The 25,761-nt window shown below is 39.7% G+C and overlaps 2 protein-coding genes and 1 non-coding gene across 11 annotated transcripts in view; 1 reads left to right on the top strand and 2 right to left on the bottom strand.

Moving 5' to 3' along the window:
- Window positions 1–13,808, top strand: part of PRSS12 (serine protease 12) — a 32,799-nt gene extending 18,991 nt beyond the window's left edge. The window contains exons 9-13 of the mRNA XM_027886975.1: window positions 3,583–3,788; window positions 4,293–4,371; window positions 6,234–6,356; window positions 9,193–9,473; window positions 11,135–13,808. Of these exons, the coding sequence (XP_027742776.1) occupies window positions 3,583–3,788; window positions 4,293–4,371; window positions 6,234–6,356; window positions 9,193–9,473; window positions 11,135–11,442 (997 nt within the window). The 3' untranslated portion in view covers window positions 11,443–13,808. The remainder of the gene's footprint in view (window positions 1–3,582; window positions 3,789–4,292; window positions 4,372–6,233; window positions 6,357–9,192; window positions 9,474–11,134) is intronic.
- Window positions 13,809–15,812: 2,004 nt separating this feature from the next.
- LOC114059011 (bifunctional heparan sulfate N-deacetylase/N-sulfotransferase 3) overlaps window positions 15,813–25,761 on the bottom strand; it is a 113,996-nt gene continuing 104,047 nt past the window's right edge. For 5 of the 9 annotated variants that reach the window (XM_027886969.1, XM_027886971.1, XM_027886972.1 and 2 more), the window contains 4 exons: window positions 25,445–25,615; window positions 24,333–24,442; window positions 23,859–23,961; window positions 19,380–22,837 (listed from right to left, as the gene is read on the bottom strand). In XM_027886969.1, the coding sequence (XP_027742770.1) occupies window positions 22,718–22,837; window positions 23,859–23,961; window positions 24,333–24,442; window positions 25,445–25,615 (504 nt within the window). In that variant the 3' untranslated portion in view covers window positions 19,380–22,717. Of the gene's footprint in view, window positions 17,087–18,458; window positions 18,646–19,221; window positions 19,328–19,379; window positions 22,838–23,858; window positions 23,962–24,332; window positions 24,443–25,444; window positions 25,616–25,761 lie in introns of those variants that run through there. The other 4 variants (XR_003571566.1, XR_003571569.1, XR_003571568.1 and 1 more) reach the window with 4 other exon arrangements.
- LOC114059023 lies at window positions 17,217–17,347 on the bottom strand. The gene has a single exon (XR_003571575.1). It is a non-coding gene; the product is annotated as a small nucleolar RNA SNORA24 (small nucleolar RNA).

A 25,761-nucleotide genomic window follows, 5' to 3' on the forward strand; every position in this document is an offset into this window, starting at 1 on the left:
TGTATTTATACTATTTGTATAAAAATTAGTGAGGCTGTCTCTTCAAAAGGAGTATTCATTACCTACCACAATTGGGAATAGGAATTTTTGCATTCAAAGGCATATCACAGTCGGTCTGGCAACAGAAATGCTAGTTATTAAATATTTTTGTTAGAAGTTAAATATTCTAAATCACTAAGCTCTAAATACTAACTTTTATTTGTCACATTTGTTTCAAAAAGCTCTTGATCTGTTTTCATTGAGGTATTATTTTGCATAATGTTAATATTTATCTATTGTGAACCTTAATGATAACTTTGAAGTCCTTACAGTGTCCAACATAACTGTTAACATTTTTAATGAAATACAGCAACAGGTCTGCGTCCACTGTCACAAGGAGTGGGAATGATGCCTGCAGATTCCAGGAACACCAGCTACTAAATTCCTAGTTTCATGGGTTTTTCCCCCTCATTTATTAATCTGATTTAATGTAGCTTGGAGATTTGATAAAACTGTTCTACAAAGGATTATGGCTTTGCCCTGCATGACAGTGATTTGAATAAGCTTCATTTAATACAGGAATAGATCTGACAGGAGAAACCCACCCTCTAATTAAAACCAATGCTATATAGGTGTCACTTTTGAAATAAAGCACTTAATCAGGCTTACATTCGCTCATCAGCAGTTTTTTTCTGGATGCCCAAGAGCAGTAAAAATATAACAACTATAGGGCAGATATATAAATAGCAGAACTAATGAGACTTGAAAAACGTCCAGAACGCCAGTGAAATACAACAGGAAATTAGTGAAATGTCTTCTCTGAGTGTATTTGTAAGGAAATCTGAGCTGAAGAGAACCAAATTGTGTTAACTGTTTGCTGTCTCTAACAATGTGAAGCTTGTGCAACCGAGCATCATCAAATGATATCTGAACACATAATATATGCCTTTGAAAAACTGTCTGGTTTCACTAAACTTCATTTAGTGAAGTGTATTTGAAAGCAGTAGTAGAATATAGCTGTAAAACTACAAAAGGACAAAACTACAAAGTTACTTAACTTGTGATTTCCATGATAGTTGGCCATCTCTAATAATTCACAGGACCTCCTGACTAACAATATTATGAATAATGGTAAATACTGCACGTAAAGAGCTCTGCATGTTATTGTGCATGGCCTTGTGTCTGAGAAAAGAGAGGAGGTAAGACCTGAAGCCCCTTTTCTCTCTAGGGACAGATCAGAGCAGGCAAAAAGGTTGTATCTCTGATGGTCATTGGTGCATAAATAGCTGGCTTGGAAAGCAGCAATTAAGGGTGGACTAAAGCCACTTTTAAGAGCACATTTCAGTGTGTTAACAAACACACAGACTTAACATGTGTACCTTTAGAGTTCTCCCAATTATATGAAATAATTTTCTCTATTAAGCTGCACTCCCTGCTCTAGAACATCATATTTTTTACATTTGTTTCCTGGCAGAAGTTCTGTTTAAACAGTGCGGGTTGGTTTGGGGTTTTTTGTGGTGTTTTTGGTTGGTTGGTTGGTTTTAGTTCAGTGGGTATGAACACACCTTTCATAGGAATGATCAGCAAACTGAGAGATTACTGATGCACAGTAAGAGACAGATTACTCTCGTATAAAGGTAGGAAGAAGGAGGTAGCGCCCTTATTTAGTAACCAGTAAGACTGTGCAGAGACAAAAAAAGACAGTTCTATACTAAACTGCAATAAATACTTCTAAAGGAAAGGCTAAGAATACTGTGGTGATTCACAATGAAGTGTTTTTCAACATCCTGAAGAACTTTAGAGCAAAGCCCTAAAGCAGAAACTTTATTTGACATAGAGATACCAAAACCAGGTAAGAATTTACAGTGAGTGCCTGTTCTGTCTCACTATTTTGTAATAGCACACATGGACACATCAACTGCCCGCAGGTACTGGGGAGCTGAGCTTACTTTTTTTGTTGTTAGCTGTAATCAGTGTCACTCACAAAAGAAGAACACTTGCTTGTGACAAGTTAAATCATATCAAACTCATTAGGCAAAGACTGTCCTATACCAATTCCAAAGGCAGCTAAGGCTTTGGATTATCTGGTAAAAACATCTCAGCCATGGGAATTTGAAATGTGTAAGGACAACTGACCTTGTGGTATCATTTGTCTTATCTTTTACATGCTTCTCTTTCCCGTTTTTCTTTTACAATTCATGCATTCTAACCAACATTCCCTAATTAGAAATCCTACCCACCCATCCTTCAGTACCTAGTAAAAAAAATCCAAAAAGGCAAGGCTATCCAAGTGCAAGTTTAAAAAGGGAGGAAGCTTGTAGGTATTACTTTCATATTTCATTTATATGGATGTGGCAATGGAGAGCTGGATTCATTTTGATCCAGCCACACTGCTTGTATGACAAAGCTTTGGAAATGGTATGACAAATCAGAATTCCTCCCCAACAGACAATCCCCAGCTAATGAAGAGACACAGACTCTTTATGCCATTCTCAATTATCTTCTCTAACACTGCAGGTATTAAAGAAGTATAAAAAGAGCTGTAAAGGGAGGGAGATACTTTCTTGCATAATACATTTTCATTTTCAAATTCTTTCTCTGCTCCAGCATTTCATCATACCTGCAGTTACCCTTCTGTATACATAGAAGCAGTCCTTTACAATATACAATTATCCTTTAAAATGGAAACCTATGGAATTCCATGTATCTTCTTATCCCAATAAAATATCAGTAAATTGCTCTTAACTGATAGGTAAACTTGTAGTTCAGGCACACCTGGAGGTGGCTGTGGTTTCCTGCCCCACTTCTCTGTACAGCTGTTTGGGTGGTCTCCCACTTGTAATTATTTCTGACGCTTAAACCATATATAACAAAATATCTATTTATAAATTAAGATGCATTATCCTAAGTAATTAGTAGTAATAAACTTTCACAAAAGTTACCAAATGAGACGCTTAAATGCTACACAAGCACTGAGCACTGGGTTCCTCCCAGGAAAAGGTGGGTGTCGATACTGAACTAGGTTCAGTCTTGCTCCTATTACCTGAGATTTTTAGAACTCAGCTGTGGAGTGCACTCTAAAAATGACATGATAATGAAATATATTGATAACTATTAACAACTAACAGATCTATAAATCTTAACTCCTACCACACTGCACTACTGTATTCAATTGGCTACTGTACACTACTGTATTCAAGTGGCCCATCTTTCTGAGGGAATCAGACCTGAACAAATTATTTTTAGCATTCACAGATGCTGATTTTATACGAGGATTAAAGAGATTATGAAAAAGCAGCTTTCACATATTTCGCTTTATAGCAAAATGTAATGCTGTTACAATGTAAAATACTTTGCACAGTGCCTTCTAACTAGATACATAAAAGCACTTTTTGAACAGCAATGAACTGTAGCAAGTTTGTTATTTTTTCCCTACATACCAGAAGAACAGAGGCAATGAGAAGGTCATTGTTAGCAAGTGAATCAGTGACAGGGCTGGGAATAAAACCTCAGTGCCTTTCGCTACTCACTCAGAAATACTTGAATAAAATGCAGACTAATGCCTCAAAATGCTTAATAAGAAAAAGTATGCTCTGTTTGCAGAGGTCCAGCTAGAGCAAGGACAATGGCCTATTTTGGTGAGGGCAAAGGCCCCATCCATGTGGATAACGTGAAGTGTACAGGCAATGAGAGATCCCTGGCAGACTGCATCAAGCAGGACATTGGGACGCACAACTGCCGGCACAGTGAGGACGCGGGTGTGATCTGTGACCACCTCAGCAAGAAGGCCCCTGGCAACAGCAATAAAGGTGAAGCCCTGCTGTGAGGGGCAGACCAGGTATGGGTGGGGAACTGTCACGGTAGGAAGAGACCCATGAAACAATCCCACCTCACAGAGGAAACAGTTAAATCAAAAAGAATTACAGAAACAAAAGGGTAGGAATCCTGTGGGGTAGGCCAGGCTCTGCTTCCGCTTACAGGACTAAGGAAGAACCCTATAAAATTCTACACTTGAGAAACAAATGTGTAAATGGCTCTGTAAACACAGAAGATCTCAGCTAAAAAACTTCTTCAGTGTATTTTCCCCAAGTAAAATTTAGTATTTAAAAACTACCATGAAATACAGAGTAAGTTCAGCCTTTATGTTTTGTTTGTGTTTTGTTTGTTTCTTTTTTTTTTTTTTTTTTTTTTTTTTTTTTTTTTTTTTTTTTTTTTTTTTTTTTTTTTTTTTTTTTTTTTTTTAGCTAACTCTCACTGAAGATTGGCTACTTTTCATGCTGAGTTTAATGCTCTCTATATCCTTTCTGGTTTAGATTCTCTCGCCTCTGTTTGTGGACTGAGGTTACTACATCGCCGACAAAAGCGAATAATTGGTGGGAAAAATTCTTTACGGTAAATAACTGGTAAAGACAAGTAATTTTGAATATAAAGCTTCTAAGATGCGTATTTTACCATAAGTGGTTTGCCTAATTTACAATTTCATTGTAGGTTTGTTTTCTTTTGGCTTGTCATGAGGTAGAGAAGCAGAAATATACTCAAAGCAAATTTGGTAGGAAATTAAAAAGTATTGATTGATAGATACTTGCAGCATTATTTGAAAATCTGTAGATGCTTATGGGTTTAGTCCTTGAATGGGTTGTATTTTTAACTTAAAAATAATTAATTTACTTTTATCAAGTAAAAGGATGTGAGCTATACAAAGAGCGCTATGAACACAGTACAAGGTTTTACACTGAAAAAAAGGCCTCGGTATGATTCACTGCTAAGATCTGATTTTCCATTACAAAATAAGCCTTGATGATGACACGGCTATAAACCCAGGAAGCATATGCTTTATTTTCTTAACAGTTGTGAGTAACCTCAAAAAATACATATTGATGCAATCTCACAAATGGTATAATAAAAAAATCCACTTATAGTGTCATTACATCTCATTATGCAACCTATTTCAAAATATGTGAACAGCACCAATCAATCTTATTTCAAAAAAGACACTTCCTAAGTGGAGGAGCTTCAAAGAACAGTAACAAGAGGGAGCCCAGAAAAATATTTAAATGCATTCGGAGTGAGCAAAGTAGGATGACTTACCTTCGCAAAGAGACAAATGAGAGTAACAGAAAAAGATTGAGAATTCTTGTCTCAGAATATGTGCACTAAGGACAGTGGATGAAATGAAATGGTGACAAATAATGTACTGCACCATTCAATCAGGACAAGCAAGCTGGTCTCATAATAAATCAGTATAGGGATGTTAGATGTAGCAAAAATGTGAGAGAAATCCAATAGTGCACTTAGAAATGCTTCAAAATCAAGAAAAGGAACATACAAGCAATAGGAGAAAAGGACTCATTGTCACAAGAAGTCATTAACACAAAGAAGCTGAAGAAGTCTGAAAAGGAACTGGATACCCCATTTTAGAAAAACATATTAAATCCCATCTACCAAAAATGAAAATTGTCTAAATTGTTTTATTCTTTATGGGAAGCAAATTCCTCGACTTACTTTACAACATTTGGCATTTGCAACTCTGAGACAGGATGCTGGACTAGATGGTGCCCAGCAGCTCTTGCCTTCCAGCATATCTGTTCAAGTTGAAAGGAATCAGAAAACACCCAAGACTACCTGTTGTTTACTCTTGAATGCTGCTGTTTCTCACAGGTGCATCTCTCTCCCTCTCCCTTCCCTGACTGCTAATCTATTAAACAAGCAAAGAAGAATCCATCCTGTTTTCATAGGTCTGAAAATATGACAGATTTGCTACATAAAACAAAATTATCACAGGCTGAAAAAAGATGCTAATCTACTACTTGAGGTTTCTGCAGTTGCTTTAGACCTCTTAGCTTGCCAGTTTCCTTTTTCACACAGACAGGAACGGATGCTGGGTTCAGCTTTTCAAGAAATTCCCCTCTTTCCCCTCTGCAGTTGACAGGAAATTTCTGTTTTGATGACTTGGATGGTATTTGGCGAGGAACCCGTAGAATGTATTTTTGGCAGAATGAATGCAATGTGAGAAGGGAAAATTCAAATAACTGATCGTGGGAGGAAGCACTCAGAGTGCTGGATGCCCAAATGATCTGTAAAGTAATCTTAATTGTTAAATGGAATTCTGACTGCTGCAGGAATATAAAGATATTCTCCACTGTTAATAAACACTGTCGTTTGCAAGATATGTCAGTCAAACAAAGTAACCAGGCTTTGGATTCGAAGTAATCCCACTGCTGTCCCCTGAACACCGTGTCTCACCCCCTCTGCAGGGGCGGCTGGCCGTGGCAGGTGGCACTGCGACTGAAATCCTCTCATGGTGACGGGAGACTCCTGTGTGGGGCTACTCTCATCAGCAGCTGCTGGGTGCTCACTGCTGCACACTGCTTCAAAAGGTGGGTCTCCTTGCAACAGTGCAGTTGTTCTGGGTATAGGAAAAAGCATTCCAGTTCAAGCCCACAGAAAACTCTTCCAAGGGTTGGCCTTTTGGTTTTAAAAAAACCTACCAACCAACCTCCCTTCCCTCAATGCAAAACCAAACAAAACACCCTACTACATTGGAATTATTCTGGGTGTTATCACTCATGTGATTTATATTCAGAATTTCAGCATTTTCATGAAAAAATGTTAACAATTCTGACATTTTAACCTTCTGTTCCACAGAACAAAAACTGCAGCTTGTGGCTTTCAGGTTATAGTGAAGAGAGAGAAAACACCAAACACGGGGACTGTAGTATTTCAGATTAATTTTGGTAATGACAGATATTGGCTGTGATAGACATTTTTACTGTAACATAGCAGGAATTCATTGCTGATGAAGTTGCTGAGGCATAAAAGCATCAACTTGCACAAGAAGGAAGCTGGTCTAGTATTGTAAGCTTTCAACAGTGATGTACTTCATTGGAATGGGCTGGAAAGAAATCATAGAACAACACTGCAGTTTTGGCATTATTTGCTAGAATTTGCTCAAGTGGGCTGCTAATGTTTTAAATTTGGACTTTGAGCCTTTCCTTTTGCACTCTAGTAACTAAAATGAAGAGTCAGATATACTTTTACTGGAATGCAGAATGTTATCTTTGCCCAGCACCAGATGCACATCTTTTCATTTTCATGTTCCCTGAAATCATGAAGGACTTGTCCTGGTAATATTTCAAGCTGAAATGGTCAAGCTCAGTAAAATTTCTGCTACTGATGTTCCAGCTGTTTCTGTGGAAATATGAAAGCATTTCAGTTCCTTTCATCAAAATTCAGAGGCAATGGCTTCCTATGGTCCTGTTCATCATCTCTATAGTGATTACCAAGGATGCAATGTAGCTCTCGAAAAAGCCTTTGATTAGAGGCTTGAAAAGGGAATGTGCTGCCAAGGAATGCCCATTTTGGATACTCTGCTGAACATCCACATGATGGGACAACAGCATGGCTGGAGCAAAATACACTGGGATACTTCCAGATGGGCACAGCCACTGGAGGGTCTGCTACAGGCTACCCTAAAACTGTTACATGTGGCCTCAGGGACCAAAGTATTGTTTTGCCCCAGATGTTGCATTAAAACTGCAATTAGCCCTAAGCCTGCAGCCCCAACAGCCTGTGGATGCACTTCTGCTCTCTGTAAAAAAGAGAAGGAGCCTTTAGCTCTGAGCTGTCATTGAACAGGCTGGGCTGAACTTCCCACTGAGCTCAGAGTGATTTTAAGGGGATAGGTTTCCAAGAGCTATCTATAGATCAAGCATCTTCTTCACATACTTTCCGCAGGCAGACAAGAGAAAAGCCAGTATACCATTTCTCATATCCCGGAAATTGGAACACTGCTTAGGTAACCAAAGTGGGCTCATCTGTACTAGGGATAAAAATTAAACACAGAATTGTTCACAAGTAATATAGTGGTATTGCCGGTTTCTGTAATTTCATAGACACATAATTTAAGATCAAAAAATGGTTTGAAGCTTTTTTTCATTTTATAACCCACTCATCTTATTGTAAGTTTTGTCCAGAGTGATTCTGACACCTATGGGGAATTTGAAGGCCTATACATGAAAAAAAAAAAAAACTTTGGATAGTTAGAAATATGAGGCATAGAAAAAAAACCCTTCATTTATCCTGTATAGAAGTTCATCTTCAGATGAAAAGATGTTTGTTCACAGCCTACAGCTCTCTCCTTAGAAGCCTACAATGAAATGTTGTTCATGGAAGACCTCAAGATCCGCATAATTAGACAAAGCAAGCTTTGCAGGCAACCAGAGTGCAACCCACAACTAGAAGAAATACTCAGTGGTACACCTATACTGTGCAGTGAACTGCTTTGTCTGCTGCTCCTCAAGCAAGCTTTAGCAAGCTATGGAGACCAGCACATTGCTGGAGGGTATAAAAAGAACAGGTATAAGTTAGAAGGTGATGGAACACCGGGGTATTTTCTGCAAAAGTGTTAGAAATTTCCTGTTGAAGGCTATTAGGGAAAGGGATCATTCAAAGGAAAAATATTTGTTAGCTTAGCCAGATTTTAAAATGAATACATGTACCCAACAGTACTCCCTTGTTTGAATTTTCCCAAGGGCTGTGTGTCTTGTAATACAAAAATCTCCAAAGGCATGCACAGAAAATTGTTATTTCAGCCACAGTAATAATTTCTAATGCATTTACCATTTAGTCTATGATGTGAAAGAAACTTGGATCATGTGAGATGAAAAACAAGTCTAAGATTTATAGTCCTTCTGTCACTTTGACAATAGGTGCTTGTGATGCTCATATGCTTTGTCTTCCTTACTATAACTTCAGTTGACGTAAGAGGTTTTTATCTAAGTCTCCAGAATTTCTCAACCAACCTACAAAGTAGGCCTTAACATTGTTTTCATTTCAATAATTATTTGGAGAATTACAATGATGTTAGCACTAAGGATTTCATTGTAATTACTGGCAGTTTATGCTACCCTAACTAAATATATTTATAATGCACACCTTGCACCTTTGAAATCAGTGTCAGTCATGGCAGATGGCCATAAGAAACCTGCCTATGAAAATATACAAAAAGGAACAGAGCCCATCTGTAAATTCAGAAGATTTTTGTATTTGTACTTGAATGTCAATCTAAAGACCTGAGAGAGCATTTTTGCTCTTTAAAAGCATCTCTTGGTATCCTTACTTATATCAATAATAGCAACCCTGATGAAATCCGTTTGCCTGCTTAGGATCTGACTTTGCATGAGCCAGCCCTATTTGTTTTCACTTCCATCTCAGGTATGGCAACAACACTCGGAATTACGCTGTGCGAGTCGGAGACTATCACACCCTGGTACCAGAGGAGTACGAGGAAGAAATTGGAGTGCAACAGATTGTGATGCATAAAGAGTACAGGCCTGACAGCAGCGACTACGACATTGCCTTGGTGAGGCTACAGGGCCCAGAGGAACAGTGTGCCAGGTTCAGCACCCACGTCTTGCCTGCTTGTTTGCCATTAAGGAGAGAGAGACCACAGAAAACTGCTCCCAACTGTTATATCACTGGATGGGGTGACACAGGTAAAAGTGTTTTAATGATGTCATGTGCCAATCTTGCTATCTCAGGCTGCTTTAAAAAAAAAAAAAAAAAAAAATCTCAGCGACTTAATATAAGAAAATGCTCAAAATGAAACAATTGTACTGGTTTTGCCATAGGGGAATACTTTCTCTCCTGTTCCGTAACCAGGCATGACAACATTTTATTGACTGAATTTAGTTTGTGTTTGATATGCAGTGATTAACCATGTCACTCTAAATCAGAGACCCTGTCAGTTAAGTGGCCTCATTTAGACTGACAAACCCAAATAAAAAGCTTATTTGTTGCCAGGCGCACCCTGTGCAGCAGCTTAACCCCCTGCCTCAGTATATAACTAACAGCTCTAACACAGTTAGGGGTTTAAAGGTAAGGACCATGCATGTTTTAATTTTGGAAAGACTACTTAAATTACACTACTTCAACAGAAAAAGGGATGGAAAATGTAGATGGAATAAAATTTTAAGTGACATTTTAGTCTCCCTTGTTATCACTGACACTTTCAACCAGCACTTAGTTTTAAGTAAGAGAACATTCTGCCAAAATTTATGAGAGCCACAATGCAATCTGCATTCCAGGCTTTGAGTTACTTTTTCGGTCAGTACAAGATTCTTCCTCTTCAAAGGTCTTTGTCCTTTAAATGTTTTACAAATTGATAACTATGTTTTATGTTTTTATGGTGCTGAATACAGTGCAAGTCAGCAACCACACTTGAGCCTTTGTTCCAGTGATTCATTCAAACTGGCAAGGAGACAAGGCAGCATGGCCAAGTATCAGTTCTTCCTCTTCACATGCACTGATCTGTGTGCACAGATGTCTGGGTCACTGTACTACAGTAACGGAGAGGGACTTGGAGGGTGGCTTTTTTTGCTAAAAACAATTGTTAATTCATCGCCTAGCTCTGTCTAGCCTTTCTACATAAATTCACTGGAAGCCCTGCAATATTGTTAACTTAGGACATCTATTTAAGGAAACATTAACCACAGCAATAATTGGCTTCAATTATGGTAAGAAATTACATCATCCAGTACCTCAGCTGACATTTCACACTTACTGTGTGAATCATAATTATGTTACAACAATTAACATTTTACTTTAGAAAGGCCAAACCAACACTGGCTTTCATTTCCCATGCTTCCAACTGAAAAAGAGGTGTAAGCTATAGACAAGAAGTACAAAGATCTAATTTGGATGCTCTACTTGGAAGCCAGCAGAAGATGCAGCACCTGTCAGGATGGGCTAGACTGGATTTGAACTGGTGACCTAGAAATTAGGTACTTCTATGACTTTATTCTCCACTGCTCAAGACTCCCAAAAATTGCTTCCCATGCAAGTACGGAAGTATATACTCTTGTAGAAGACACAAAGTGCTTGGAACAAACCAAACTCCAGCCTTGGAAAGATCTAGAGAACACAAGCTACTTTTTTCTTTTTATAAAGCATCTATATTTCACATGTACAATATCTATATGTTTTAGTATTATATTTAATGCACACTAGATTTTTTTTCAGTATTTAGTCTTGCTTCAATTAATTTTATTTAAGGACAAAACAGTGCGAAGAATGAAAGCATAAATTGGATTAAATCCCATTTACGTTTCCAAGACTAACCACTGTAATGAGACAATAATTTGGGTCTTCTTTTTAGGACGGGCTTATTCAAGAACACTGCAACAGGCTGCCATCCCCTTACTTCCCAAGAGGGTATGTGAAGAGCGCTACAAAAGAAGATTCACAGGAAGAATGCTCTGTGCTGGAAACATCCAGGAACAGAAACGTGTTGACAGCTGTCAGGGAGACAGTGGTGGACCACTGATGTGTGAACGTCCAGGGGAAAGCTGGGTTGTGTATGGTGTGACCTCCTGGGGCTACGGTTGCGGGGTCAAGGATTCCCCAGGTGTCTACACAAAAGTATCCTCTTTTGTGCCCTGGATAAAAAGTGTGACCAAACTATGAATGTCTGGAATGAAAACCAAACTTTGAAGCAGGACAACTTGAACAGCACAGACAGTGCACAGCTGGGGCCCACAGTGGGTGGAAACAGACACATTTTCCTGATTCCTGTGTTTTTCTTTTTGTTAAATCCAAGCTGTATACACACAACCTTTCCAGTTAGGGATTACTGTCCTCTGGGGTAAGGAAGTTTATATATTGCAGGAACGAGTTACATGTATCTAAGGGGAAAGTGATAGCCAGCTGAGAGTAACCCCGGAGCAGGACAGCTGGAGAGCTCATGGGGAGACTCACTGTCCACGGGAAGACTGCAGTAGCTCCAAGCTATTTATGCTCCAAGCTTCTCTAGAATTAATTACAGATCTCAATTAATCTTCAGTCTAGTTTATTTAATCATTTCTTGACTGTCTGCCTATTATCCCTGTGATCTTACACTCAGTCCTCTAAATTTGACTCATGTTTCAGTAGCTAATGAGACCATTAGCAGACTGATTCTTGCTAAATAATTCTGAGTATGTATTAAATATTAGAAGGAAAATAATTGCCAATAATCAGATCCCCAGCTACTCTGATAAATGTTCTCACAGTTCAGTGTGCATAAAGTACATTCCCAAGTAAAACAGGTAGTACACTGACTGTTTCCTCACAAACATCCTGCACACCAGCAAGAGCTAAATCAAAAACAAATGTCCACTTATTTTCCTTCCTCTAGATAAGTAACATTTGTCTGATTTCTGAAATTTGTAATTTTGAGTAAATACAGCATTTTGGAGAGGATTTACTTATCCTATTTAAAACCACAGTGTCAGACTAACAAATATCCCGCTCTTCTCATTGCTGGGCTTTACTCAAGTAGTGCAAAGAACCTCTGCCAGTCCTACAAGAAGAAGTTATAAATACATACCATGGAGATGTTGAGCCAAAACCTGTCTGACAAGGTCTATAGTCTTAAACTACTGTTTTCTACAATATTTAGACAGCTCTTCCCTGCTTAGTTGCAGCACTGGTTCAGATTGATCTTTACAGGAAAGCTGAGAGTTTTCACTGACTTCTAAAATATTGACACATCTTGATTCCATTTAATCTCTTTTCCAAATACTCTCCCCTATGCTGTGAAAACTTTAACATAAAAATGCACCGATAACCAGCTTACTGTCCTTCTAGAAAGGGCCACCCCACTGAACCTAGAACACAGAACACGGCAGGTAATCACCATCTTAGTGCAACACTGACAGGATCGGTCTGGAAAATACCTGTGACTGCAGCTGAAAAGGAGCCAGGACAGCTCAGCACCATCTCCCCAATCCCTGTCAAAGGCCATTCTGACCATCTCAAGTGTCCTCTGTGTATTCCATTAACAAACATGCTCATAGAAGGATGAACTGAAAGCTCTGTGGGCCATGAAACACTCCAGTGTGACAAGTGTGGCAGATGTGTCACCACATAGTGATTGTGCAAATCGTGACTACCAGTGACTGTTTCCCTGTTTCCTAGTCCCCAGACACTCTGGCTATGACACGTTGTGTGGTGTCTTGTGAAAAAGTGGGATGCTTGTATTCATGCTGTAAGTGGGCAAAATCATTCATTTCTGTACGGTTCTGTGTCTCTCTGGTGTTACAACAAACAGCCACAACTCAATTGCATACAAAGGGGCAATGATGTCACAGAAGCCCATGTGATTGAAAACTTGGCCCTTAATTTCTCTCTGACCTCACACTTTCAAGGTTCATGACTAATTTAAATCTTACTGGAAATGGTGCTAAACTAGTACATGGGGTGCTTTAATATATTTTAGTTCTCTGTAATTCCATGCTATTTGAAATCGTGTGAAGTATATCATTAAAAAACACGTCAAAAATCACGGTACTGTGACCACCTGCTGTTAGACCAATGTGAAACACTGTGCTAGTGAACATTGAAACCATTACATTTTTACTTCTATATAGCCCGTTTAATTACAAGGGAAGTCAGTCTGTCAAAATGTATCCACTTGTACCATCCAAGCTTTGCTATACAAGACCATTGAGACTTGTGGTGAAGTAGGCTATATAGTGCAATATATGCGTTGTGTACAGTGGAAATAGTCATCTCCTTTTAGAAGTTGCACCACAGAAATATGATACTTGGGGGTGGGAATTAAGCCTGCATACTAAGTATAGTAAACAGATTTAGTACAGTAGTTTGCTAGTACTCTTTTAGTAGGATGCTTAATTAGATTTTAAAATGTTGCACTACTGTTTCCATGCTGAGCATGCCTTTTCAGTTTCTAACATAAAATGCAATTGTTTCCATGTTATGCCATTCTCATTTTTGTTCAGTGAGCCTGATGATGTACATGTATACAATAAAAACTGCCACACTGACTACAACTTCTGTACATTAATACTGTGGATATACAAGCAGGTGCTGCAGGAACATCAGCTGGGTAAACTTCACATGAACTTTACTAAATAAGAAAGGGTGCTCTTGAAACTATTTTATTACAAGCATGTAATTTTAGGGCTATTTCCTCAGAAAAGGAAGACTGTCCTGTATGACAAAATGCCCACTGCTTGAACTCAGACCAGCTAGGCTGTCATAAATATGTTAATCCTAGACTCTTAAAACTGCTTAAGAATTTTTTGACCCTTGCTGCTCTTCCCTCAAATCAACATTTTAAATACACGGGGTTGTATAAAACACGCTGCTTTTCAGCTTATGCTTAGGTTTTTTCTATTAAGCAGGTTGGCCATGGTGTTAATAGTGGCAAAAACTATTGGCACTTAGCACTTCCATTACCAATGACCATCCTGAACACCAGTCTATAATCTATTTAGGCTTCCCAGCACTGAAAGACTTGGTTAGATGCAGCCCTCGTCAACTTCCCAAGTTTTTGTTTATTTTACAGAGAATACACAAGAGCAGAAGCATCACTGCAACTGACACAATATCTATTAAATTTATCTTGATCCCAAACAACTTCCTAAAAAGGGCACTTACCTGTAAACCCCAGATGAACCAAGATCCTATTTTATGACTACATGCAGAATACCTAGAACCGTAGCCGCCTTAATTCCAGAAATACTCACAGTACTGTAACAGCTTGTATATAACTAAAGGTCAGTCCTCAATTTTCTCCATTTTCAATGCTACTGCAACTATTCCATGCTTTCCTGGGCTATAGTATTTATACTCAAGATCCCTGGAGAAACCAATCCCCAGCCCTACTCCTGCTGCTTCCAACTCATTTACCTACATCTGCCTTTCTTCAGAGCCAAAGCCAGGCACAATGGAAACAAAACAAAACCTCAAAAATGAAGGAAGCCACTTTGCATCAGTGTGCTTGCAACAAAAGCAGCACTTTCCCGTGCACACCTTGTTCTGGGACAGTCACAGCTCTCTCTCCTGCCCAGCCTGCCTGGCTTGTGAAAGGTAAGAAAAGATGTTATTTTCTAGAAGCACTAAGGTTACTGCACAAGCCAAGCCTTCTTAGAGAAAAGGAAACACAGTACACTCAGGATTGCTGGCTTCCAGGCTTGGCAGCCACAAGCTTGGAATGCCAAGCAGTAAGCAGGTCATATGATAATGTGGTTTAAAAGGAGAGAGGAACCACACACCACCAGTTAAACAGGTGGGGATATCACTTATAGGCCCACACAGAATATACATTCAGCTGTACTTCCACTCTGGCAGCAAAAGTATATGCTTGAAAAATAAGATGATGTTTCCTGTAATAGTTCCTTGATCTCCCAACCAAAACATACACTATCACCCAAAGTAACTTCCACTGGTCTAATCCATGTTGTAACTAAAAGTCCACACTTCCACTCCATCCACTCCCAACAGGAATTCCCACCTCAGTTGCCAAACGCTTAGCAGTAATTACACTGCCTGCTGAGGATCTCAGGTTTTGTTTCCTAGCCCATTCAAAGCCCTCTTACCCTAAATTGCTTATTTAGAAGAATTTGCAAAAAACCTCCTTATTAACTGGAAAATTTTCTATATGAGACGGTGCCAGCACAGGTGGTATTAGCTAAGACAGTACAGTTACCCATAAGTAAAATGTCTTGCCTGATTTTGCAGTGATTCACCATCTACTGAGGCTCCATCTATTTTTGTGAATATGGAGTCTCCAGGAACTGCAGCTGAAAAAAGCAGCTACATTTAAAGTCACTGTTTCTTCCCTGCAGCAGCAACCTCCGAAGAATGTCATACCCCTCCTGGAATGGTTCCTAGACAATGCATCAGCCACCTGAAACCAGATTCTGCCAAACTGAAGGCCTAGCTACCAAAAGGTGTGTCCCCAGAACAGACAGATTTGGCATGTGTAAGTCATTCCAATGAACATGCACAGGTCTCATCTTGGTTACCCAGCAGAAAGAAAGAAACCACACTTGCAGCCAAAATCTCTTTATTGATTTATTCATACATTTGAACGCTTTATATTGGCATAGATACTAAAATCACGAGTGTAAGTTTCCACATCCATTTTCAAGACTTTAAAACTTACCTTCAGCTTCTGCAGTACACGGACACACTTGCAACAACCTTTCTAACATATTTCAGCAGCGGAGGAGCCACCACTGAAGGTGCACACGTCACTGGATTTAATAATACTGCAGTGTGGTCGGCCACAGGACAGTGCAGCACAGCCACTGAACTAACAAAACCATTACTGTGATTGCTCAACACTTAGTGACAGCCCAAAGAGAGCAGCACATCCCTGAAAGCTGCACAAAATGGGCTACTCGTCCTAACTGTACTCGTATAGAAACAGCCAAGGCTAATTTTAGGCACAGTAAGCTGTGTTTCAGCCCATTTGCCAAGATGAGATGGACTGAAAAATCTCTCATTAAAGTTCCAAATCCTAACTTTATTTAAAAATCGAGGTTAGGATCCAGCCTAAAATTACATTTTACTAGCTCTGCTTGATAAGCAGAAATATTACTGCTCGCAAAAGGTATCAATTCCAGAATACTAAACAAATCCACCCCACTTTAAGCAAAAATTAAAATTTTAATCACAGCTACTCTTAGAATTCACATGTGGAATTTAGCCCCAGCTCAAGAGTGTTTTTCCCCTGCAAGAACAAGTTTGAGGTAGTTTAATATTGCTGCTGGGAAAATATACGAGACAGCAGACAGACATCACTGAACAGCAGGATGCGCTGAAACAATGTTTTATGTATCGACCGCGTGTCTCCCCTGCTCCTGTAACTGCAGATTCTGCTTACTACTCACGTGCTTATTGAAAACGACATTCCCCTTACAAAGAATATTCCGGAGAAATTTGTGGATTCGGATGCCTCTAGTTTGGCTTGCAAGAATACTGGCAACACGACTTTTATGCTAGGAATAGTGGATTTTTTTTCTGATGTATCTACACCCAAACCCAATTCCTCCTAATTACACTAATGCAGTTAGATTTATTTATCTGGCAATAAATCACGTAAAAAATGAAGCCTGGCTTAAAATAAACCACCAAACCTATACCTTAAGAGAATAAGTCGCAGTAGATTAATCGCTAAGCATAAATTATCAATTCAGTATTTTTCACTATCAAAATCTCACTCCTGAAGAGCTTATTAGTACTATACACCCAGTCACATACTTTTTGGGGGAGGATCTTCAAGAATAGATACGTCTCCATATTTTCAGTTTCTGCGCTCCTGTGGAATTAAAAAAAAAAATTAAAAAACTGCGTTGTAATCACTTATCGGGGGCAAAAAAGGTGAAAACTGAAAGCCAACCAACCAAGAACGATTATACGGGCAGACAGCCAGCCCCACAGCAGACTCGGTTTGTTACTTGCTACAGTCAACGACTCATACCCACAAAAAGGTAAAAGTTGTGCCAATCCGCAAGCCTCTGCTCTTCCATGCCTAGGAAGGGAGTCAGCCACAGGCGGCAGCCCCCATGGAGTCATGGATCACCGCATCCCTCCCCACCACGTGGCAGCCGCCATTTTCCCTCCCTCCTCCCTCATGCGGGCCCCGGCCCCTCGCCGCCTCATGACTTCCACCCGGCCGCCTTTCCCGTCACGGAACCCACCTGCTGCTCGCCCCGCTTCTCTCCGCTCTTCTGCCGCGGCGGCTCCGTTGTGGAAGAGAGTGTGCCCGGTCCGCGAGCACCAGCACCGCCGGCTTCAGCTTCACCCTCAGCTCCCCCCATCAGAGCCTGAGCCTCTCTTTGGCCTCCCGCGCCTGCCGCGCGCCCCCTCACCGCCAACGGTCACCCCGCGCGCCCCCTCACTGCCAACGGCCGCCCCGCGCGCCCCCGCACCGCCAACGGCCGCCCCGCGCGCCCCCGCACCGCCAACGGCCGCCCCGCGCGCCCGCCCGCGTGGACACCCCATCGCCGCGCGACAGAACCCGAGCGCGCCGGCGACGGCAACTGGGCATGGGCGGGGCTTCGGGCGGGGCCGTGGGCGGGGACTCGGGCGGTGGGCGGGGCCCGCCGGGCCATAACCCAGGAGCGGGGGCAACGGTGCTCCTTTATCTGGGTGGATACACGTGTTTGCTTGTGCTTGGTCCAGTCAAAAATGACAAAACGATCCTGCTTGCTATTTGATAACCATACACTAAGAAGAAGAAGTTGTGAAAGGTGTGCTAGAAAAATGAAGTCATGCCTTTAGGTGAACACCTTTTCCAATCCGTATAAGCAAATGCTTAATTTGCAAGATTGAACATCAAACTCCCACACCCTCAATTTTAATTAGTACAGGGTGGAAAACAATAGAACAGAAGTGACCAGACTGTTTCAGTTAGTAGGGACCAACAGCTCAACCACCTCAGAGCTGACCTAAAATTAAAGCCTATTGTTGGGCATTTTCCAAATGCCTCTTAAATACTGACAGGCCTGGGGAATAAACCACCTCTCCAGGGAGCCTGTTTAGGGTCTGGTCACCTTCTATAAAGAAATGCTTCCTAATGCCAAGTCTAAATCTCCCTAATTACTGTACATTTCAGATCACAGCACCTTATTTAACTATTATTCATCATCCTCAGCCTCAATATATGTTTTTGAAATTATCACCCTTACTTTTTCTTAAACACCTCCTCCATTCTGGTTTCCCTAGTCCTTGGTTTCAGCTGCAGATTGCACTCCTCTTCCTGGAATTTGTCCTTTGATGCTGGCTGTTGTGCTTTCTTCATCCACGTGGTGCACAGAGACAAAAAAAACCAGTGTCTTTTGCCTTTGAGCTCTAAGAATTTGGTGATCTGAAGAACTAAAAAGAAACATTAAATGAAAGCAGATAAACTGGAGAGGCCAAACAGGTATTATTTGCAGCAAGGATCTCTTCCCTTTGCTTACTACCTGTTATTACTTTATCATTTCACTTCTGTTATTCTTAATAGATTATGGAGATGGGTATTATACAAGAAGCTCAGACTACTTAATTATAGGTTGCATCTTATCTCTGTAGTGAATGGAGTATTTTGGTAACGTAGGTTTCCCATTTTCCACACTCCTATGATACAAAGATACTAAGCAGCTCGATAAGTACATTTTTCTATTCTGAATGTATTGATAACAGTGAATTTTCCTTTAAGACATTCATACCGTATTTTAGAGGTTTCTCCTAAGAAGGGTTTTCTCATGTCTGTGTAGGCTGACGCACTGGCACAACTATTGAATCCCCAAGGCAAGTAATTTGAATAAATTCTGGTTGTTATCTTACAAATAGCAAACTCTGGATATGTTTCTCCAGCACATTAGCAATTTCTGGCGCAAGAAATAAAAAGTAAGCAGGAAGCAAAAGCAGTAAAACGAGCAGCTGCATAGAGCAGCAATATTCACTCACAGCAAGAGTAAGCAACATTTTTCATTTCTGAAAACATTTCATGCTGCTCCTGTGCTGCTGGATTGTGTTGTAGCTCAGTGTCAAGCTGCAATAGCTGATAACCGACCTGGAAAAGGACAACTTCTATGAACATGAAAGGCACTTCCACACAGCACTACATTTTCTTATCAGAGTTTATTGTTGCACTTCAAATACCATGCCACTATCAGAATAATATCTATTTTTTTTATTTAAAAAAACTCTGAGAAAAATGTTTCCAGCAATTTTCATTCAATGTGAATGACAAGAGTATTACATCTATAAACATCGAAATATCTATTTAATTTCTTCCTGAGGAAGTTTCACATTTTTAAGCAATGAAAAAGGATATTCTGTACAAGATAGTCTGCAAATCATTCAAACTAATTCTTTCTGCACAAGTAGAACTGGGAAAATACCACAGTATTTTCAGGAATGTTTGCTCAAATAATTAGGTAATTGAATATCAGTCTCTGTGTTTACACCCCCCCCAGTGGTCACTTTGTATTCATAACTACACATTGGTTTTTAATGGCACAGAGGTCTATAGAAAGCAAATTTCAGAATCTGATTTAGGAAAATAAAAGGTGAAGCTCAAATAATCAAGCAGTTGTCAAAGAAATTGCTTGTGCAGTTACCTACGAGGGGAACAGAAACCATGGCTGTGTTACCAGCCACAATCAAACATCTGACTTCGACTAGCAAACAGGAATTCGTTGTAAGAAATCAGTATTTTTTTTAAGAGTAGTAATACTGATAGTCTATCTCTGGAAATCAAACACTGGTTGTAGGTAAGCTGTGAAGAGAGATGTTAAACTTTGCCAGGTAACTCATGTGGTATGACTTGCTTACTCTGCTGTACTCATGTCCATCCTATGACACGGGGAATAACTCATCTAGCTGCTGTCTGCATGCTGTGCTCAGCCTCCTCATCCTTCACCAAGCTGACTGCATGTTAAATGTCACTCTGTTTTTTAAAGGCTCCTGTTAAATATAAGAACATATTTAAGTAGAATAGCTCTGGAGAATAGAGATGTGGCTTCATACCATCCTTTTACAACAAAGTGATAATCCACCCAAGGCCAAGGTCGTGCACGTGGAGGACTTATTACCCCAGTGCCTCGTGGTGACCACAGCTGGGCTGGACAACTTCCCAGGGTACAATGTGATCACTGTGCATCACCGCTCTGTCCTTGGCTGCCCACTCATTCCCACTCTTTTCCCAGGGAAAGAAGACAAGAGAGGGAATTCTTTAAAACAAAGAACAAACTATGAATGTGGTTGAAGGCCATTCCTCCTGCATGTAGGAGACACTCCAATCTCTGTGCAGATTATTCTCTCACCCTGAAAATATCAGGCACTTGATAGTGCCCAAGTTTTTCCCCATTTTGTTCTATTTTCTAATTGTTCCACTGAAGAACATGGAGTAACTGAGGCAGCAGTGCACAACAGGAGCCTGGTGCAATCCCTGCGGTTTTGTTAGAAATGTTTGAGTGATGTTACATCAGGTTACATCAAGGGTAAAATCAATCATGCCGGGATGAAAACCCCAGGTATTTTCTCCAGTTATTCAGTGTAGTTGTAACAAATCTATATAGATGCTTGCAGGAAGCATGAGCTGTCCGTAGCATGCAGGGTACTTGCTTTTACAGATGTTCAGAATCCAGAGTATTTCTTTTATCAAGTAAGAAGTATTTTAAGACAAGTCAGCTTTTGAGACAAATCCACATGACAGTGAATATTTAAAATGAAATGAAAATTCTCATTCTAATAAATAATAAAGATGTTCATCTTAAAAAATGTCTACTCTAGTAGGTCCTCATCATTTATCATGCATATTCCCTTAGCAAAAATGTGCTGTGTAAAGAATACTGGTATATACAGCAAATTTGTCTAGATTTTTTTTCTTTACAGGCTTATCAAAACCACATATTACATAGACAAAATCAATAAATAATAAAGATTACCAGTTAGAGGTACAGTAAGGATCTCAACATCTGTTTTCTATTGAGGGAATAACATACTGGTTTCCATTCCATTACCTTGAAATTTAAATCATATGATTACAGAAATGTCGTAAACCAGCACTGAGACACAGAAAGTTTTTCCACCATTTGATGCATGTTTTTAAGTATTCACCCTAAAACAAAGTATGAAAACATTATAAGAGCTACTGTATAAAACACTGCATTTAGTACTGTAGTTCTCTTTTGTTTTCACTACCCCTTCATGCCTTTAGAAACACTCAGAGCCAAAGTTCAGTGGAGAAGCATTAATGCCACACTCAGCTGAAGTTGTCATTGATCTTCTTCCTCAGCTTTTAATACCAAATATGTTTAAGATGTTTGGAACTAGGACCAGTATTTTCTTCTAGAAATCTGACAGATTTTTGCAGCTGATGTAAACTGAAGGTTACTGAACAATGCTACAATTTTGATAAAGTTGAAGGATCTTGGAATGCAAAAAGGCAAATAATGGAAAAAGTAGTGGTGCAACTTAAGGCAATAAAAGTATGGATCTCTTTCTGCTCCTTTAAGTTTTTCATCCATTTCAGTGCAGATACTCCTGATTCACAGTAAGCCTGTGAGTGCAGTGCCTGGATCTGGGTGCTCCCAGAACTAGGAGTTTCTTCCACTGCTCCAGTTTGGGTCACAATTGTTTAATACTGCTCATAAGGACTATACTGCACTTTTTATGCTTCACACGTCCAAATTAATTTCTGTTCAGATAATGGCTATGTTCTAACATTTCAGTCAGTACAAGATCAGACACTATTATGGACAGAGGTCCTTACCACACTGTAAGGGTTTATTGTTACAGGATATAATCACAGATCCTTACCATAGTTTTGTTTGTATGAGTTTGGTTTTTTCTACACTGCTTTTGCCTGTGGCTTCCAGAGTTTGCTCTGTGTATTTAGTTGCTGTGCACAGCTAAATTGTTTATAATCATATCAACTGTACTTCTCACCTGGGTTTGTACACACTTTGGGTATTACCAAGCTGATTCTAAAGGCAGAAGTACACTTGGCATTTTGTGCTACATTAACTTTTCTTACCTTATGCAACACCATAATCAAATAGTAAGAAAAACTGTCAGCGGCCTAACAATGGGCTACAAAACCTACATGAGACACAATACTTTCAAACTGATATATAAAAATGCAAATATTTACCATGAAATCGGACAGGTCATGTATCTCTGATGTTTTTACCAGCTGTAAATAACTTCCACATTTGTGCACAGTAGTCCACAAGTCCACAGGCCCAGAAACGTTTGCAAGAAAGGTCTGGCCCACCAGAGCTCTAAGAAACGCATGTATTTTTTTGCAATCCACATGCCAGCATATGGAAATAATTTCTATCTTTTACACTTTTTTGAAGAGGTATATCTTACAAGACCTTCTGGTAGCTGCTGGACAGTTTAGGTATGATGATTGAAGTGTGGAAGGGAGATTTCAAACAGCTGTTTTCCAATGCTATCTCACTTTCTGCAGCTCCTGTCTCAGCCACGAGGGCAGGGGTTGTCCCAATTTGTGAAGAAGTTTTGACAGTTCCACGTTGTGATCTCTGTAGTAGCTTGACAGAAAGGCCCTGCACTGATGGATACAAAAGCAGGTATTTTTATTTAATAAAATGCTGTACTGCAGTTGCTGTGCATTTGATGTTTCAAAGTTTGTTTGACGTGTGTCAAAACTTTACTTTCTCTTATACAGTTTATATGGTTTTATGCTATCTATTGCATGCAAGTTTAAGCTCTTCAGTTAGGAGTTGAACTCTAAAAGATAATTCCAAAAGAAACAGAGGTTGTCCAAATGAATGGTGAAGTCAAGGATTTGATTCTACTCTCAGATAGTAATGTAAACACAGAATCACACTGAGGTTGATGCAGTAACTTTGAATTTACTGCACTGTGATTGAAATGAAAGGTTTTAAAATTTCTAAATTATCTTTGTATGTAGACATCTATCAGTTAGTAACTTCATTTTCAGAAGTATTTAGAGTTGAAAAAGACAACAGTAAACAAATTGTCTTGTCTTATTTCTGACCAAAATCCTTCTCACTCAGTGACTTTGTGTCAGTACAACTCTACTGCTGTGAAGTTACTTATAGTTTTAAGTACCACGAGAAAAAAATCCCTTTTGACTTGGTACATTAATTCTTACTGCTGCTCAAACTGTAAGTTTTTATTTGCATTTTAGTCAGGCTAAATGAGATGGGAATGCAGGACAGAACCAACATAAAAGTTACAGGAGACTAAACTGCTGCAGCATTTGATCTGATGGACATTTACTCATTTGAGCATTTGTCTGGAGAAGGTACTTAGAAAATTCACGGAAACAGAATCTACCCTCTCTTAAAACTGGATGAGAGTCTGCATTATTTGTCAGGGTCTAACTATTCTCAGAGACAAGAGACTACACAAATATAAATATCTGACCATGACTGAGGAAACACATGCACTGTGGAGCCTCTGCTGCTGAAGTCCATAAAGTAAAGGGGACAGAGTTTCAGAAGCACTTCATTTTTTCTTCTCTTCCTTCTTATGGTTTTGCCTGCATCATGTCCCATACATGGCACCTGAATCCCTGCACAATGCCAATGAGCATAATAGTTTACCTCAGAATCCATAGGAGGGTATTTTCTGCCTTTGCTCTTTCCGAGACACTTTGTTTTTCCTTCTTCCAGGAGCTGACACCAGAATCCCTTATGGGAGTCGAACCTGAAACAAATATCTTGAGGTGTAAAAGCTGTAAAATAGTGCAAGGAGGAGAAATCTCCAAAGTTTAGACTGAAGACTTAAAAGAGTAAATCTAAAGTTATCAGCCTTATGGTTGATATCTTTGCCTTTAAGGGCAAAGAAATCTTAAGTGTCAGAATCCAAAAGAATCCAATTCTCACAAAGCTTTGTCTGTTTGTCAGCACTGAGTGGCTCAGTGGATGACTTTTGGAAAATTCAACCCCGAATTGTGTTCTGAAGAATACATCCTCCTGACAGCTCAAACAAGTCTGAGAAGCTTTATTTTGCAGTGACCTTACTCAGAGACTAACTGGTATTTTAGGAATGTGAAAATGAGGAATTAATTAACTCACGTTAGGGCTTCAGAGTAATTATAGTGAGGAGAGACTCCCAGGAATTTCTGTACTTCATCCATTACGGTAGACGGGTCAGTTCTCAGCTGCTGTCCATCAATAATTAGCAACTACAACAGATAAAATAAATGGAAGTTTAATTTAAAATTCATTATTTCGAGCTTCAAACTGAAACTTCCACCTCTGTCAAACTCCCTCATTACATGGAGAGTACTGCACTAGGAAACAATAACTGGTCCAGTCTTAATTATCATCATCATTAATGACCTGGGTAAATGGCATGTTAATTAAATCTGAAATGATATTAAATTGGAAGGTGTTGTGACAACAGAGAAATAGTAATGAAGGACCTAGAAAGATAAGAAAATTGGCAGGAAATTGAGAGAGACTGGCTCAGCCAAGAAAAAAATCATAGTCATGGCCACTACTTTTCCAGAGAAAACATAAGGCTACAAGTTCTTCACGATCACTGTGGGATGTAAAATCTGGTATAAATCTGCATGACAATGCTTATTGTTCAATATCCATGCACTGATTTTGGAGAAAAGCTAATGAAAACACAATGTAGAGAATTTCATACGAGTACCATCATATTACAGTATTGTGCATCTCATGAAGAGAGATACAAGGCTGGCTGAAAAGAGAATATATGGAGAATAACACCAATCAGATAAATCAAAGCTTCCTTGGCACACTCTGGGAAAACAGAAGGTGCAGACTGCAGCCAACTTGTCTCAGCCAGAAGAGTCCTGGATAAACAGAAGGTTTGGATTGCAGCCAACCTCTCTCAAGTGAAGTAACTTTAACTGTTGGGTGGGGAGCAGTGCCAGACACACTGCTAATGTCATGAAAATCCATTCCAGAAATAAATCTGCCAAGGAGATACTGATCATGTGATATTGTCTGCTCGGCCTTGTGTTGTCACATGATATTCACGGTTTAAGATGTGCATCTTTTGAGGCCTGATCCTGCACAGGGCCAGGAGGAGGATAATGATTTGTAGAATATCCCCAAGGACCAGCATTCAGTAGGCAAGGCTTTTACAAAAGTAAACTTTAGGACACTATACACAAATCTCTAAGGTTAGGATGTCAAGTTACAGTCTTATTCACCTGATAAGGTGGGAAGTAAGTTAGCCATCTTTCAATATGGATAGCGTACCATCCAGGGGCCAGGCATCTCTTTTGGAGAGCTCTGAGCTCAGAGGGGGCTCGAGGACCAGCTGTGATCACCTGATAGAAGCTGAATTTCAGAGCTGCGGGATCTTCATGGGATCGCTGATGCTGTAAAAGAAGTTACATGGCTGGAATGTTACAGACCACAAAAGCTGGGAAAATGAGACAAAACTGGTTGGTCTTACTGACAACAATTTCTAAATGGATCTTTTATTTTGAGCATGAACTAGATAACTGTCTGTAGACTAATTTCT

Source organism: Empidonax traillii, unplaced genomic scaffold (assembly GCF_003031625.1).
Source record: "Empidonax traillii isolate 1590-97213 ecotype Southwest subspecies unplaced genomic scaffold, ASM303162v1 scaffold199:size790550, whole genome shotgun sequence".
Taxonomy (NCBI): domain Eukaryota; kingdom Metazoa; phylum Chordata; class Aves; order Passeriformes; family Tyrannidae; genus Empidonax; species Empidonax traillii.